The sequence below is a fragment of the Pseudoliparis swirei genome, chromosome 17 (assembly GCF_029220125.1).
Source record: "Pseudoliparis swirei isolate HS2019 ecotype Mariana Trench chromosome 17, NWPU_hadal_v1, whole genome shotgun sequence".
In the NCBI taxonomy this organism is placed as follows: Eukaryota; Metazoa; Chordata; class Actinopteri; order Perciformes; family Liparidae; genus Pseudoliparis; species Pseudoliparis swirei.
This window is the reverse complement of record NC_079404.1, coordinates 12,665,260-12,680,818: the sequence shown is the minus strand read 5'-3', so window position 1 is coordinate 12,680,818 and position 15,559 is coordinate 12,665,260. Positions and strand designations below refer to the sequence as shown.

General features: G+C 39.7%; 1 protein-coding gene across 1 annotated transcript; it reads left to right on the top strand.

Moving 5' to 3' along the window:
• The first annotated feature begins 5,865 nt into the window (after nucleotides 1–5,865).
• pprc1 (PPARG related coactivator 1) lies at nucleotides 5,866–9,010 on the top strand. The gene is made up of 5 exons (XM_056436224.1): nucleotides 5,866–5,970; nucleotides 8,012–8,098; nucleotides 8,202–8,351; nucleotides 8,468–8,548; nucleotides 8,636–9,010. Exons 1-5 carry the CDS (start codon nucleotides 5,890–5,892, stop codon nucleotides 9,008–9,010), a joined length of 774 nt encoding a protein of 257 aa, XP_056292199.1. The 5' UTR covers nucleotides 5,866–5,889.
• The last annotated feature ends 6,549 nt before the right edge of the window (nucleotides 9,011–15,559 follow it).

Genomic DNA, 15,559 nt, shown 5'->3' with positions numbered 1-15,559 from the left:
AGGGAGGCAATTAGAGCGAAGGAGAGGAAAGAGAGAAAATACACAAGGTGTGTGCGTGGCAATGATGCATCGTCCATTTTTGCTCGGTGCTGCCGTGGGAGATAAACATACTCAGTAGGAGCCCAGAGGCAGAGAGTCATTACTGCCAAACAAACACACACGCACACACACACACACGCACACACACTCATACACCCTGCCTCGTGTATGACATATTTCCATCTCTATTTCTGCCTCCCTCTTGCGTTCCTTCCGTTTGTTTTTTTCTGCTGCAGAGTGAGGACTGGTGTTAATCACTAGACAGTATCGATTAAAAATGCAAAGCCCACCTGTAGCTGGGGACACTGGAGACCCACGGGAGGCAGGAAGAAAGCGCATGTACGACCGTGCACATGCTCACACCCAACAGGAGCTGCATGTAAACAGTCTGACTGTTTGCACAGCAGCCTCTGCTTCTTTTCAACTCTTTCCTCGCTTTTTAATCTGTCAATTTAATCTCCCCTCCCTGTTGATATTTGCTCGGCCTTGCTGCAGCTCGGTTGTGGTTTTGTTTCATTTCCTTTTCCCCCTCAACGTCTCTGGTTTCCCTTCCCGTTCATCCCATAACTTCTCTTGGCTCATAATCTCATAATCTGACACTTCACAACACAAACACACGAGCACACAAGTGACTCCCATGAGCTGGATGTCTTTGTTGCCGGTGTACCTGATCCTGTCAGGTGGATAACAGACTGTGTCATTGAGGCTGTGTGACTGAATACAATATCAATCTAATATGGAAAATGTTTCAAGACACACAGAACATCAGTCTTAACTGACAGCAAGAAATACACTGAGGCTGACAGCATTGACTACATTATAGTCTACATTTGTAAAGACTAGAGGGTCATTCTATTTATTAGTCTGATTTCATGAGCAAATATTTGTCCATACTGAGTCAGCTTTAACACCTGACCCATACGTGTTGCAATGGAGACTGTATAAAAAACAATTGGCCAGCGAGAAGAGAAGTTATCTAAAAGTAATGTATAGTTTAAATACTTGCTAAAAAAAGTGACGCATGAACAGTTTAAAATAAAAGTGTAATTGTGATGGAATACATCCGAAAGCCCCCCAAGAGAATCAAAGCCCAGTTAACAAAGCTCACATCTCTGTGGTCTGTCACTTACAACCAATACGCTCACAGAAGACGAGCAACTGTCTCCACTGAAATGAAAGCTGACAAACGAATTCCCCACACACCAGCACGCTGGCGGAAGCATCACAGTTGAATGTCATGCACGATGTCAGACACAGTTCTCAGGACCGAGACACGATGAACAACCCTGCGGGCCTCGTCTTCGCTTCCCCTTACTTATCTTCTCCCACTCTTTTCCTTTTTACTTCACACACACTTTTAGCTTGGGGTTTCAACAAAGTCTGCCTCTCTCCGGGTCCTCTCATCTCTCGTTGCTATTCTGTTACCATTTGGTCCTTTGTGAGCCTTCTAGGTCGCAATTTGCAGGTTTGACATTCATGGAGGATTCTGCCACTGTAAAATGGTGAACTCTGAATAAAGGCAGATGTGAGAGGTAGAGAGAGGCATCCAAAACACTGCAACAGAGAAGAAGAAAAAAAGAAGAGAGAGGAGAAAAGGAGGAGGGGTGTGTGAATGTGATTTGGAAAATGGCTTCTGTTTCCAGGAGCGATTAGGCTTTGAAGCTGAGCACTTCACCACTAACTGCACTGTCAGGCGGTCTCTCTCTCCTCTCTTCCTCTCACTCTGAGACTCTTGCGGATACAGAGATTCCCCTTCTGTCAACACATCCACACATCGCTCAAAAGGCTGCTCTGAGAATAATGAAGTTCCCCCTCCGTTCTCTCCACTGTGGGAACACACAGCAGTTCCATAACAGTATGTGCCAGAGAGCAAAGTGCCTGCACACGGACACGCTGACTGAGGCATACATCTACTCTCACTCTAATGCACTCCTGTGGTCCTCTGACAGCAGACACACACTTGCTAACATGCACTGAAAACCTTGTTTCTCCATAATTCAAACACAATGTTTCAGTATACTGGTGGCATACTTGTTATCTCAGGTGAGTTCATGCCATTGATGCTCACCTCTTAGTCTTTTGTCTTGCAGCTGTTCTGCCCCCCTCCCCCCCTTCTCTACTCCACAGCTTTTTGTCTCTTCACACTCTCTCTCTCATAAACACTCTAGAATGTCCTCCATCTCAATGCTTACCTTTGTCTTCCTCTCTTTCTTCTGCGCCCACACTCGCTTGAAAAAGTCTGCCTGGGTCAGCCACGCAGAAGTAACCAAGCTGCGCCAGCAGAGAGAAAGAGGGAGGGAGGGAGAGAGAGAGAGAGAGAGAAAAAGAGAGAGAGTGAGACAGAGAGAGACAGAGACAGAGAACTGTGATGAGGAGATGCAGATAGGAGCCACAAATGGAGGGGGGGTCTAGCAGTGTGCAAATTGGATGATGAGAAGGAAGGAAGGAGGGAGGGAAGGAAGGAAGGAAAGAAGAGGAGGAGGAGGAGGAGGAGGTAAGGGGGGCAGCTCTTAGCTGCACTGGTATGAATATGACGCAGAGGCAGCAGCCAGAGCCTCTTCTCTCCTCTCTAGCCCCATCCCTCCATAGCCAGCGAGAGAGAGGAGAGAGGGCCCTGTATCCATGGCAACGGCAGAGCAGCGGTAGGTAGCAGTTAAGGAGTGCGTTGGGCCACAGTGTTGTTCCTCTCTGTCTCTCTCTCACACACACAGACAAGCTCACACGTCTCTCAGCTCCCACAGATGTACAGTGTACAGCCTCTAGTTTACTGCAGGAAAAGCTGTGGCGCAGTGGTGGATTCATTAGACCGTGACTGGTAATGAAAAGCAGACCAGTCGGCCCGGTTGTGTCTCAGACACGTGGGGAACCGGCACCGAGGAAGAACAAGTGAATTCCTCTACAACAGCAATTAACTGCTGGAAGGGAATGAGTTACGAGTGTGTTAAATATTCTAAACATGTTGATTACTTTGGCCACTTGAAATAGAGGCGAGGTCAAATGTAAATCACGGCAAACACAATGACAATAAAGACAGTGATCTACTGTCTCTGTGGAGCCAAAGCTAACTTAGGAACAAATGTGCAAAACTTTCTTTGTTATTCCACCTAAAGCATATTTTTTGTTCAGTGTCAAATATTTGATGAAGATCAAAACGTTCCCTCAAAAGAGATAGAGAAATAAACTATTGATTTGGAACCTAACAGTGTGCCGACCTCCTTTTTGCCCTTCAAGTAAAGGTTGACCCCTCTTCAGTTGGGGTTCAGTGGCTTGCTCAAGGGTAATTCAACATGTGGACAGGAAACTACAACCCTTAAATTGTTGGCAAACCTAATACTAAATGAACATGATATATCATATTAAATAAGTTGTATATGCCATGGCACATAACTAAAATGGACCTTTTCTTCATTAGAAATCTGTGTTCTTGTTCAGTGAGACTTATAATAGTGGCCTGAGGGATTCCTGGATCAATGAAAGAAAAAATACATCTCACTGACAAAAAACTGCAAAGGGTCTCTTACCTGGTGTGTCTGTTGTTTGGAGACAAGGGTATTTTTTTTCTAATTAAGCATAACATGTGGATGAGTTTATTGAAAAGATCTGTGACAGTGTGGAAGCTGTTAAATAATGTAAAAAGATTTTAGAAAACAAATGACAAACATAGCAGATGTATTCTTCAGCAACACAGAACAAGTAGTGTACCACAATGAAAGACGTGTGGCAGTGTGTGTGCGTGTGTGTGTGTGTGTGTGTGTGTGTGCGTGTGTGTGTGTGTGTGTGTGTGTGTGTAGGTATGTGTGTGTGGTGTGTGGACTCACCTTTAATTTGTCTTTGCCTGTGGGACAGAGGGAATACCCGATGGTTTTTCTGTGCCATTCAGTATGGATCCTAATGAGGGACACATCCTCCACACTTTTGTATTTGACCCAATTTAATCCTCACCTGTGTGTTTCACAGTCCTCCTGTTCACTCTTTATCCCTTTATGTATTACACACAGTAACAAAAAGACCACCAGCTCCCCAGCTCTGAGGGAAAACTACTTAACTTCTCAATGTGCTGGTTGGTTATAGTCCTCAGTGAGCGATATATGTTTTCACGATGGTATTCGGTTCTGTAGAGTTAATTTTGTATGCATCTTTTACGGTCTTGCACTATTAGGTCTAAACAGGAGCATATCAATTTCCAACAAAATAATAGGTCTACTTATTCGCTTTTCCCAGAGCGTTCACCGCATCTCAAAGTCTTCAGCCATTAGTGCAGTCGGCTGAGATTGTAATGTTTGTCTCTGTTAAAAAATCAAGGGATGGCCTCCTGGATCTGTTTGCAGCCGTCTACTGATGCCTTGACAACAGATAATTTCATATACATTGTTGGGGCAAAGTTTGCATCAGAAATAGGAATGTCAGCAACTTTCAAAATTAAAACGTGTTTACACAGATGGAGTAGCAAAGAGAGCTCATATAAGTGTTGCTAAACAGTGCCCACTAGAGCCGCAACAGACAATTACAGGATACGTGCTAAAAATAAGTCAACTTTTACTTCTTTTGAATTAAACTTTTAATTATCAAGAAGATTAATGTGTTATTTCTGCAAAAGGTATAAAGTAACTTTAGGACAGGAGCTTGAACTTTTATCTAACCTATACATACACACACACACACACATATATATATATATACACACACACACGCACACACACATACATACATGCGTACATGCATACATACACTTTTAACGCAAAAGCCACAATAAATGTATTTATTTATTAATATAAATTTAATTAAATAAACGATTTAATTCAAAAATAGTGCAAACATTTTTGAAAATCTTGTCTGAAGGAGAAAAGTCCCCACACAGATTAGGTTGTTCTCATCCAATGACCAACATTAGTATTCTTAAATAGCCTCTTTACTTCCTTGTTTCCACATTGAAAGCAGCAGCAATGAGTAAAACTGTGGGAGCCAAACAGATGTAACATAACAAGAAACCTTCAATTAACTTAAAAGATGACTTCTCTAAACTCTCTCCAATAATTTAAGTTCCAAACTAGAATGTGTCCTAAAACAAGATAGAAACTAAACAGAGTTTCAAACAGCACGTGCATTGTAAACTGACTTTTTTTCTTTACAATAATATAGTAAACATTCTAGAAAGAAGTAGTAGTTAGTAGCCATGACAAACAGGCAATTTGGCTGTTCTTACAAAAAAGCAATCCCATGATGATTTTTTAGATAATAGCATGCAAAATCTTATGTGTTACAAACTATATTAAATGCATATAATCCCCACCTAAAAGGATATTAGCCTGATGTGAAATACTCCGACACGAGAGTCCAAGAAGACGTCTTCAAATGTCTTATTTTGTCCATCTAATAATCTAAACCACAAACATACTCAACTTAAAATATAACTACACCGAAAGAAAACATGTTGTGTCACATTTGTGAAGCTGGAAATATCAAATATTGAGCATTTTGATTTATCACACTGCCACTAACTTCCTTGTATGAGTGAATGTACTGGTAAATTAGTGTATATCCTGTTGTTTCTGCCACTGTAATCACTAGCTCAGTTATTTAAAAAGGTTAAATAATCTATAAACTAGTGTGACGTGCATCTATGTCCTCCTCGTTTTGCAGCAGAGGAAGTATCCAATGTATCGATGTAATAAACAGAACTACAATAAGACGTGAGCATGAAGCGTAACCCCTGGCGGGCGGGTCACTTTGCGTCATTTTGCCGGGAATGTTGGACCACGTGTCTCCTGCCGGCGTGCTTGTTCCTCGGATGCGCGATTCATTACTTCTCATTCCGAAACGAGTCGGGGCAGCAGGGCGTGTAGGACCAAGATGGCGGCGCGGTGGGGAGCAGGCGAGGATATGTTAACAGCCGGCAACATGGAATTTTTCGCAATGGATACACTAGACGAGGTACAGCATATGTTCTACACTTTATTTCCTTTCATGTCGCCAAAGGGTGACTACTTTGGTGCCTGTTCAGAAGCGGCGCAGAGCGTAGTGTGTGTGTGTACACTGCGCCTGGAAAAGTGACACGTGGATGACACCCTAGTATCGAGAGTAAAACTTATTTTTTAAAAGTACTTATTGTATTGAGATGGCTCCAGCTCGAAATGTGTTCTGTGGTATGTTGATTGAATAATACATAATGCGTGACTGTAGATGTGCTGTTGTCTTTGAGCTAAATGTTCACGCTAGCTGGTGAGCCAGTGTAGCTTCACTGTCCCGTGAGTGAACGACACAGGTTTCCTCCCTTATAATACTCAAATTGGTTCCAACATGTGACGTGACAGTTGTCTATTTGTATTGGTAGTTGGCCTGGCATGTGCACCCGCAGTATAATCCTTATCAATGGTGCGCATTTAAGCTCATCAATGTAATCAAACGTAATCAATGTAGTTTGCCAACTGATCGAACACACGTGGGAACAAACTATGCGGGTCACGAGCCTGTACATCCCAATGGGTTGTATGCGTACTCCTTTCCTTTTTTTGGCTTTGACGTGGTTACCGTGATGTTTCCTTACGTTAGTTCTGCTCTAGTGTTATTTAAGGTCTCAATGCCAGCACATTGCAGCATTGTGTCAACTGTATGATGATGATTAAGCGTTTATGTTAAGACAGTGACTGCAATCAATAAAGTAACACACCTGGGCTTTATCACTGCAGCAGCACACCACGTTTTCATTCAAAGCCTGTGTATATCCACATGTGGCTTAGTCTTGGTGAATCACATGTTGGCTTCCTTCACACATGCGCAGCAGGCACCTTCTATTTAACCTCTTCACACACCCGTCCATCGAGTTTATTGATTACGATGTGACGTTTTCAAAAGTGCAGTGTAAAATGGGCATTTACATGTTGTGTATAATTTGGTAATTCTTTGAATGTCGAGCAGGAACAGGGCGAGGGCCCTGCGCGTGTTATTGTAGAGCAACACGTGGGCTAGGTAGCCTCCCTATGGACGGGGTGAGGCGAGGATCAAAAATGTCTGCGCGCTGTGTGTGCATGCGTAGACGGCAACACGTGGGTCACTGTAAGAGACCGCTGCGTTTTTAGATCAAAGTGCATCCCTTTATCAGTTAGGGTTGCTTATGAAGATGGACCTCTGTGCCCGACTTACTGTAGTCATTCATATAATACAAATATAAGAGGTGTTATACACTACGTAATTCACATGGAATCTTTCACTTTGAAACTGTATATTTAATGTTATGTTTGTGTTTACCTGTCTAACTATTGGATTTACAGCTATTTTTTAAAAAAACACGTTTGAACACGTTATTTGTTTAGATATTTAAGTTATTGTATATTGCTACTGTACACTGGAGTCGCGCATGCCTGATTGATACTTGCTCTAATGCTCTTGAATATTTCATATTATAAGAAGTCTCTAAGTCATTTGTTTGGCTTGACATCAAGCTGGAACTAAAAACACATGCCCTCTCTCATAAGTGCTTTACTTAAGTTCGGGCTGACTCCCAGCATCAACCACCTAATCCAATAGCTAGGTAGACTTATTTCACTGTTCAACGTCTACAAAGAGCCCACGTTTTTCCCAAAACAACTTCTGTTTAAGTCATTTGGTTATTTTGAAACAGGAAGTCAACTGTCTAAAATATTTACATTATTTGTTAAAGTAGAACTGATTGTAATGGAAATACCCCTCAGCTAATTACCTTATGGAACAGAGACTACACTCTCAGACCCCTTATTACCCCACAGCTACACACCTTTAGAAAGCAGTAAAGAAAGCACCGTTAGAGAGCAGAAAGTATTGCAGTTGATGGCAAATGGTTGTTGCCTGTTTTAATAGCAATTGTGTCTCAACTTAATACTGTTACGTGTTACATACTTGTGCACAGATTTCCTGCAGATATGTTTAGCCTGAATCATGTTTTCATTCTTGTAAGTTGTCTTTTTACCAAATAAAGTCTTTTTTATTTCCCCTCTAGGCTGATGGACTGACCTCAGCAGAAACTCTGGAGGCCCTTCAAAACTGCTCTATTCTTTCTCTATTAGAGGACACGCCAACAATAGAGGCAAGACAAATGGCACATGTTTGAAATTACTATTCCAGTAGCATGAGATTCCAGTTTGTTTATACTCCCCATTGACCTATTTTACGTTTCTTTAAAAAAATAGACTCGCAGTCTATATGAGGAGAGCGAAGCGACGCTTCTGACTGCCCTGACGGAGATCCTTGACAATGTGGATGATGAGAACTTGTCCCCATTTGACACACTGCCCGACTCCGACCTGCTGTCGGATCAGAGGGGCAGGGAACACTCTCCGGTTAGTGCCAAGCTGTCTGACATATCTAGCCCTAATTTTGTTGTTCTTGAAATAGTTGTTTATTTATGTTTGACTTTACAAATGAAATCATTAAACTTTTTTCTTTCACTTTCCAGCTCAGGAGATGGGTATGTCTGTCCCGTTCCCCTCCAGAGAAGGACACACTATGCACCACAAGAGCCATATCAACTGGAAAGGTAGCTTTTCTCACACATTAGCACTACATATTAAATTGTGCTACAGGCATTTTTCTGAATCATATTATATATTTGTTATCCTCTCAGAGCCTCCCCAGGATACTGGCAGACTCTCTCCAGAGAAGTGATGGGGAGGAAGAGGAAGATGGCTTTCTCACTCTGAGTCCAGCGAGTCTTGAGTCATCTCCTGGCTCTGACCAGCTACACTGGGAAGGTCTGGCCCTCCCGCTTCCAGTCACCTTCGAGCAGGAGCTTGAAGGTGGTATTTCAGTTTGCCTGGTGGACCTAGTCAGGCAGATGCACCCGTACTGTATGTCCATTTGTATGGAAGATGACGAGGGGGAACAGATGTTGCCCGAAGGAGGAATCTTACTTGAAGTTGTGGACCAGGGGGAGAATGGAGAACACATCCTGGTCATCCAAAATATAGCACTTGGTCAGATTGCTCTAACTACAGACTAGAAACATCAGCCAACACAAAACACAGCACTCATCAGCAGAACCCTTTCCGAGCACCGATCAACACGATGACCGGTGCTCGATATGGTCTTGTTAGGAACGATTGATCAGTAATATAGAAGGTTCTACTAGTTTTGTAATAAATTAACATGAATAATAATAAATAATCATATAAAATAATGTCATATCAACATGGTTCAAGCAAGTTAGAAATACAAGTGATCATAAATAAAGCTAAATATAATACTAAAGTAATAATACATATTATGAATAATTAATAAATAATTAAGATAAACAACATAACAATTAGGTAATATAACAACTTAATAGAACATTTAAGCTGAACTACATAACACCTTTGTCTTAATGAAATTAATTTAACACCTGACTTATCCTACTTTACGCATATCTGGCAATTTACCATTACTCGATGCAATTATACTGTAATGTAAATTATACGTTCAATTTTAAGGCTTAAGAATCATGATTGCATTTAGACGATCGATCAATAATTACATTAAAGTTTACTGTAACTCGAAGGTCAATAATGGAACCCTTGTGAATTTAAATTATCAAGCGTAGTTTAAATAATTAGATAAGTAAACTTAACTAAAGTTTATATGATCAGACAATAGATTACAATCGAAGCAATACATTTAAAAGTCGTAAGCAATCATACTATCAATAAGCCAAGTCTAATTCAGCTTTAGTAAATCAATGTTATGATGTGTACATGTGATTATAGTTACAATTTACATGTGCATGATAGTCAATTAAAATGAAAATGATTTAATTAGAAATGTACAGTTAAATAGATGTTGATAATACGTAAGACATGGGTCAAGCTAATTATATTGTCATGAATTATAGAAATTTAAAAATACAACTATACTTGATATCTGCTGACATATGTGATAAGAATTGTTACTAGTACATTAATCATGGTAAGATTAGAGTTATGATTACGTTTAATGAAACATTTGCAGACATTATTTAATTATTATGAATATGTTGTACATTATATGAATCAACATACAATGATATTAAATAATCTTATATTGTATTAATGTAATGTATCATTTAACTAATGTTCATTATACAGTATACATTATCTTAATTAGCTGAACTGGATAATTCAGTACTTAAAGATCAGATATGTATAATGACATATATCCAGATATTGACTGTAGTTCGAATTGATATCTGACATTGACAGATTGATTCAGCTCATACCACGAATTTAAGAATAAGACATGTACAACTTTGACTGCAGTTTATGCATGATTACAGTTCAATGAGCATGGCTTTATCTATAACTAGTAAGCAAGAATTGTCAAATCTTTTGACAAATGCACTTGGAAGTCAACTTGATATATGATACTTAAGTAAAATCACTAGTATAGAGTACATGTCAGATTTCATTGAATGCAATTCAGAGTTAGGTTAAGTCATAGTAATGCTCAATTGTACTAAAAGTGTTGATGATAATTAAACTAAATAGAGAAACAGACTCTAGGATATTTAAGCTAATACTGACAGCTTTTAATAGCAATAACTCACATCATTTAAACAAATCATTAAGACGAAGTTTATTAGAGAACTAACATTGTAAATCTTAAGCTACATTATGACAGTAAGCAAACTTGCAAGTCTTGCAAAATGCATGCAATAGCTAATAATAGAAGTCTATATGAAGAACATTACACATCTTCTATATAGAGTCAGTAGTTTGCAGTCAATGACTGACCTGATTGATGAATAGCAGTATCTGAATTAAAATTCTGTACAATTCATTTCATCACTTGTAATACTCAAATTTCTGTTTACAGATAATTTATCTATTAAACATTTACATTACATTTACTAATGCAATATCGCTGCAATATTAAATTCACAATTATGAACTCTATAAGTAAATAATGACAATGCATAATGCTATCTAGAAGCTGATACATTCACTATTCATAAGTAACTAAATACATCAATGTTTAAGTATAATGCTGACTGTTGCTCACTAATTATTATTCACATTAGCTTATCATTATGGCCCAACTGTATTCATTAACACTTAGAACCTAGCGACAGACTTAGACGATAGATACTTTATTTAAACGTATTATTTAACTATTGCACATTTCATTCATGCATCTTATTATATCATTCAAGTTTCATATGTATCATCACATGTCAATTTATGATGCACATAACTATCTCTTGAAATGGTCTCAACTAACTTCAAAAGCTGATTGTCATTACATACAAGTGAAAGCTGTATCAACTAAATACGAAGAAGATAAAGTGATAAACATAGTAAACATTTCAATTGCATTAGAATCTCAATGTTGACAGACATGATCGTCCAGTAAATCAGGTAGTATATGCAACACACAGGATCGACAGTAACATGCACTTCTATCAAAGGCAATTTAAGCACTGAATAGAGCATAGTACTGAAACAAGATAGGCATGATGTACTGACGAGAGACAGCTTAAATAGTAAAGATGCAGATAACTGAAGTGTTGTGACTACATGGTCAGAAATCGGAGATGCTGATCCTAAGATCATTTGATATATGTTACTTTAGCATATACACGAAGCGTCACACTACATGACATAAGGAAATGACTGAGACTACAAGCACTCAATGTAGGCACATGTGAGAATGAGGCAGAATGATCGTATTGACGTTACGTCATGTTGACTAGCATTATGTGCAATGATCCTGAGCATGAGTTCAATGTAATCACTGATCAAGATTTAGCAGATAAGACATGTCAAGGTTGATTTTACCATAATAAAGCATTCAAGATGTAAAGCTACTCCAATGACAGTGACTGTCATTTCAAAGTACTAATATCAACGTAACATATCAGCATGTACTAAGTTCATGATAAAGCTCACAAAGTATAATAAAACTGTCAAGACTGCTACGAAAGAGTCAATCATCATGATCAATCAAGCGTATACACTTCATAGAGACGTCATTTCTTAGATGTCTAATAGCGCATCAGTCATTACAGTGAAACTGATCACTTGCAATAAGACAATATTGAAATTAGCAATCGCAATCTAGTGAAACTGGATGACTGATCATTTATTTATCAGATCATACATTACTCCTAACCATGACATATTAACACCTAATCAGATCATTACTCCTTAAGCAGTTATGTAACAATATACACATACATCGTAACATGACTGAATGGTCAAATCCTAATAGCAATTATTCTCAAGCAATCATGCATCAAGCTTCACACTTGATAGAACTCAAGACAAGCCTCAATAATTTAAAGCACATGCTCTACTGTCACAGCATAACACTTCTGCTGTTGTAACTCAAAGTGCATGCTTAGTCACATGTGTCCCAAGCAGTCTTTATAACTTCCACTCTCTACGTCAACATAATGCATGTTAATGATAACCAACTGAAGAATGTGACAGATTACAGATAACTCTTGCAGCATTTGTCTCAAAGCTTGATGATCACGTTCATGGAAATCAGATCAATTGGACAGATCAGTGAGATCGAGAGCAAGAGGAAACATAAAGACAGCTAACGTCAAATTATCATTAGTGCATGCAATAAATGTGCTGCAGTAGTTGAACAGATTACTCATCCATCCAGCTTAAGCCATCTCAGTCAAAACAGACTGTACGATGCCCAGTAGTCGTACTACAGCCATCTTTTGCATATCTCTCTATGAAGATTGTAAGTCAGAGATCTAGTGTATCGCGACAGTACGAGTAAATGACAGCAGTAATAGAGGAAATGGGAGTAGAGGTAAAGGAGTGAGCATTTGAGAATTACTCAGGACAGATGAGTATCGCTGAGCAGCACTTGACTAGAGCTCTTTATCAACAGTTGTGTATCCCGTAGTGAACTAGATCACTGCACTGTGAAAGCCTGATCACACCATCCATACGTGCCATGCTGGTACGACACATCATTCATGCCACTTGTCAAACTAGAATCAAGTCAATGAGTCATGCAAATGCACTAAGCAGAATTCTGACATAGTGTCACACGATACGCTCTGTCAAACATGTCAAAGGCTATTGATTCTAAAGACACGAGGTAATGAAGCAAGCGCACAATCAACACATATCGAGTCAGTTGACTATGTAAAGACAATGAAGTCGTGTTCACTGAATCATGGAATGCAGACACAATGCTCAAGCTTGAAGTAAGTAACTGCAGAGGCGTCGACTGAAGATCGTTGCAGTATAGAGCTAGAGCTTGTAGCATCATGAACAGATCATGTTGCTAAAGATAATTCGCCACAGCAAGACGATATGAATGTGCAGAGAACACTGAAAGTATATATCGCAGGACATTCTGCACACTAGTACTCTCAAGCTCACAAGTCGGCATTGATCAACTAATCTGCACTACATAGATGCTCTGTCAGCATTACATGCAGAAAGTACAACTCCTTACACTCCTAGTCAAGCTCTGGCAGACTGACTTGGGCAGAAGACCACGCTTTATGCAAAGTGAGACTCAAGCTAAAATGATGAACCATAGACGTTAAAAGGCTAATTGGAGGGACCATTATAATCCTATAGATTGTAGTACAGACAATTTGCCTTTATACTTTCCCGCCTTAGTTCAATGCAAAGCCATCAGTACCTGACAGAGTATCGTGATGTTTTAGGAACAATCAAGAACATGCTAAAAATTGCTCAATCAAAGTCAAACAATACCATAATTAAATAACTGCCAAATTCATTCTTTGAGCAGAATAGACTTGAGTTTGACACATTCAAGAACCATAGAAATTTAAGATAAAGAAGTGATACCTTATTTAGCTACACAAGATTTAACGAATAGCAACTGCCAAACCTTCAAGAGTAGAGAAAAAGAAGCATAAGAGCAGAGGAGAAAAGGGATGAACACAATTTTTACGCTGTAAAAAAGCAGGAACTCATTCAACCTTAGCAAACAGTTTAATGATCAATAAAAAAACTTTCCAAGGCTGTACCTTATGCTGAACAAGTGTGCTGATTAGAGCATGAACCAACAAAGACAGTAAAAAAGGTTTCCCCGAGCAGTAAGCCCTTTGAGAGTACTGGAGCACAGAGCAGGGAATTACTGATGAAAAGCAGCAACCCTACACCTCAAATTCCTGTTGTTGTTCTTGACGAACGCTTCACCAGAGTAACCAGAACTTGAGAACAGCACAAAGAGAATGAGCAAAAGGGAGGCAAGAGGTGTGTACCCAGAACAAAATTCCCAAAAGGGTGTTGGTAAGGTGCTCTCACTTTCTATCCACGTGGGGAAAAAGACGGTTGCAAAAGGGGTTTCAAAGAAACAATTTCTCTTAAACCCTTTTAGTTTCAAATATAAACAATTGCCCAAGTGAAAGCGAGTAGGTGGAAATTCCAAAGTAGGAAGTCATGGTGGACTGGGGGCAGGTCAAAATTGCATGAGAAAAGGACAATGACGCATGAAACACTGACAGGGGCTGGGTGCATTTACATTTATTCCATGCATACACCCAGAACCCCTTTCTGCATAGATGCACAATTGCCCCTCATCGTTCTTCCGTTTTTTGTAAATCCCCGGTGAATCACAGAGAGAGGTTAAGCTAATTTGACGACTGGGCATGGAGCAGGAGAAGCGCATCCCTGAATGTCACCCCGACGATGTAACAGTCTACTTTGCACAACTGCCCTTACTCTTAGATTTAATCTCGTTATTTTCGGCTGTGATCTTGTGGCTTGTCGCCCGTTTTGTTCCCCTTTTTCCCCAATCCTTTACCCCCACACCCCAAAACCCCCTGCTATGTCTATTCCAGCATTACTGCAAATTTGGGGAAAAAATTTCATAGTGGAAAATGTTTTAAGACGAATTATGATCACTGTCATTGAACGAGGGATCAACATTTGAAAAATTAACAGAACACACACACTTGCAAGAAACCTATAAACATTATTTAAACTAATTTTTTTTTAAAAATTGGGATTTTTAATATTGGAATAAACCCCAAGAATCAAAACCCTGCCACTTTTGGTTTTTAAATCAAACGAGCCCTTTTGGTTTTCAAAAGTTCTCAACTCATAAAGTAATTTACATTAAACATTAAACGAACAAGGACCCCATCCTCACCGAGTTCTGGTCGCTGTCATTAGAACACCGGCAGAGTTGTTGTGTGAAATGTCCCTTAAGGCCACCGTCATTTGCATCTCGAACACATTTTCTTCTAGCTCGGACGGGCTCGATTCACTGGGTGGGTTTGTTTACAAATGGGTTGCAGGTCTATTCTTTTGCAGTCCGCTCTTTTGTGGTTGGTGTACCGCTCAAACTCTTTTAAAAGCCTCTTCCACCCGGTCAACGTCTGAAACATGTAGAATATTCCGCTGTTCACTCGCCCACACAGCAGCGACTTTATCGGCCAACTTGAAAACAGTTGTCATTTCCCTAAAGTGACAGAATTCATTGAGCAGGTTGAATATGTTTGAATATTCTTTGTCACTGAAATGTGCCGCCAGCAGAGGGTTCGGCGGGTGAGACTCGCCTGCAGCGATAAACCCGAACTTTAAGACTC

What these genes read in the sequence shown, in the direction of transcription:
- pprc1 (XM_056436224.1), top strand. Translation starts at nt 5,890, where the DNA reads ATGGCGGCGCGGTGGGGAGCAGGCGAGGATATGTTAACAGCCGGCAAC. An exon ending in AGGACACGCCAACAATAGAG is followed by an intron (nt 8,099 to 8,201) that starts GCAAGACAAATG and finishes TTAAAAAAATAG; the next exon opens with ACTCGCAGTCTATATGAGGA. An exon ending in GGGGCAGGGAACACTCTCCG is followed by an intron (nt 8,352 to 8,467) that starts GTTAGTGCCAAG and finishes TTCACTTTCCAG; the next exon opens with CTCAGGAGATGGGTATGTCT.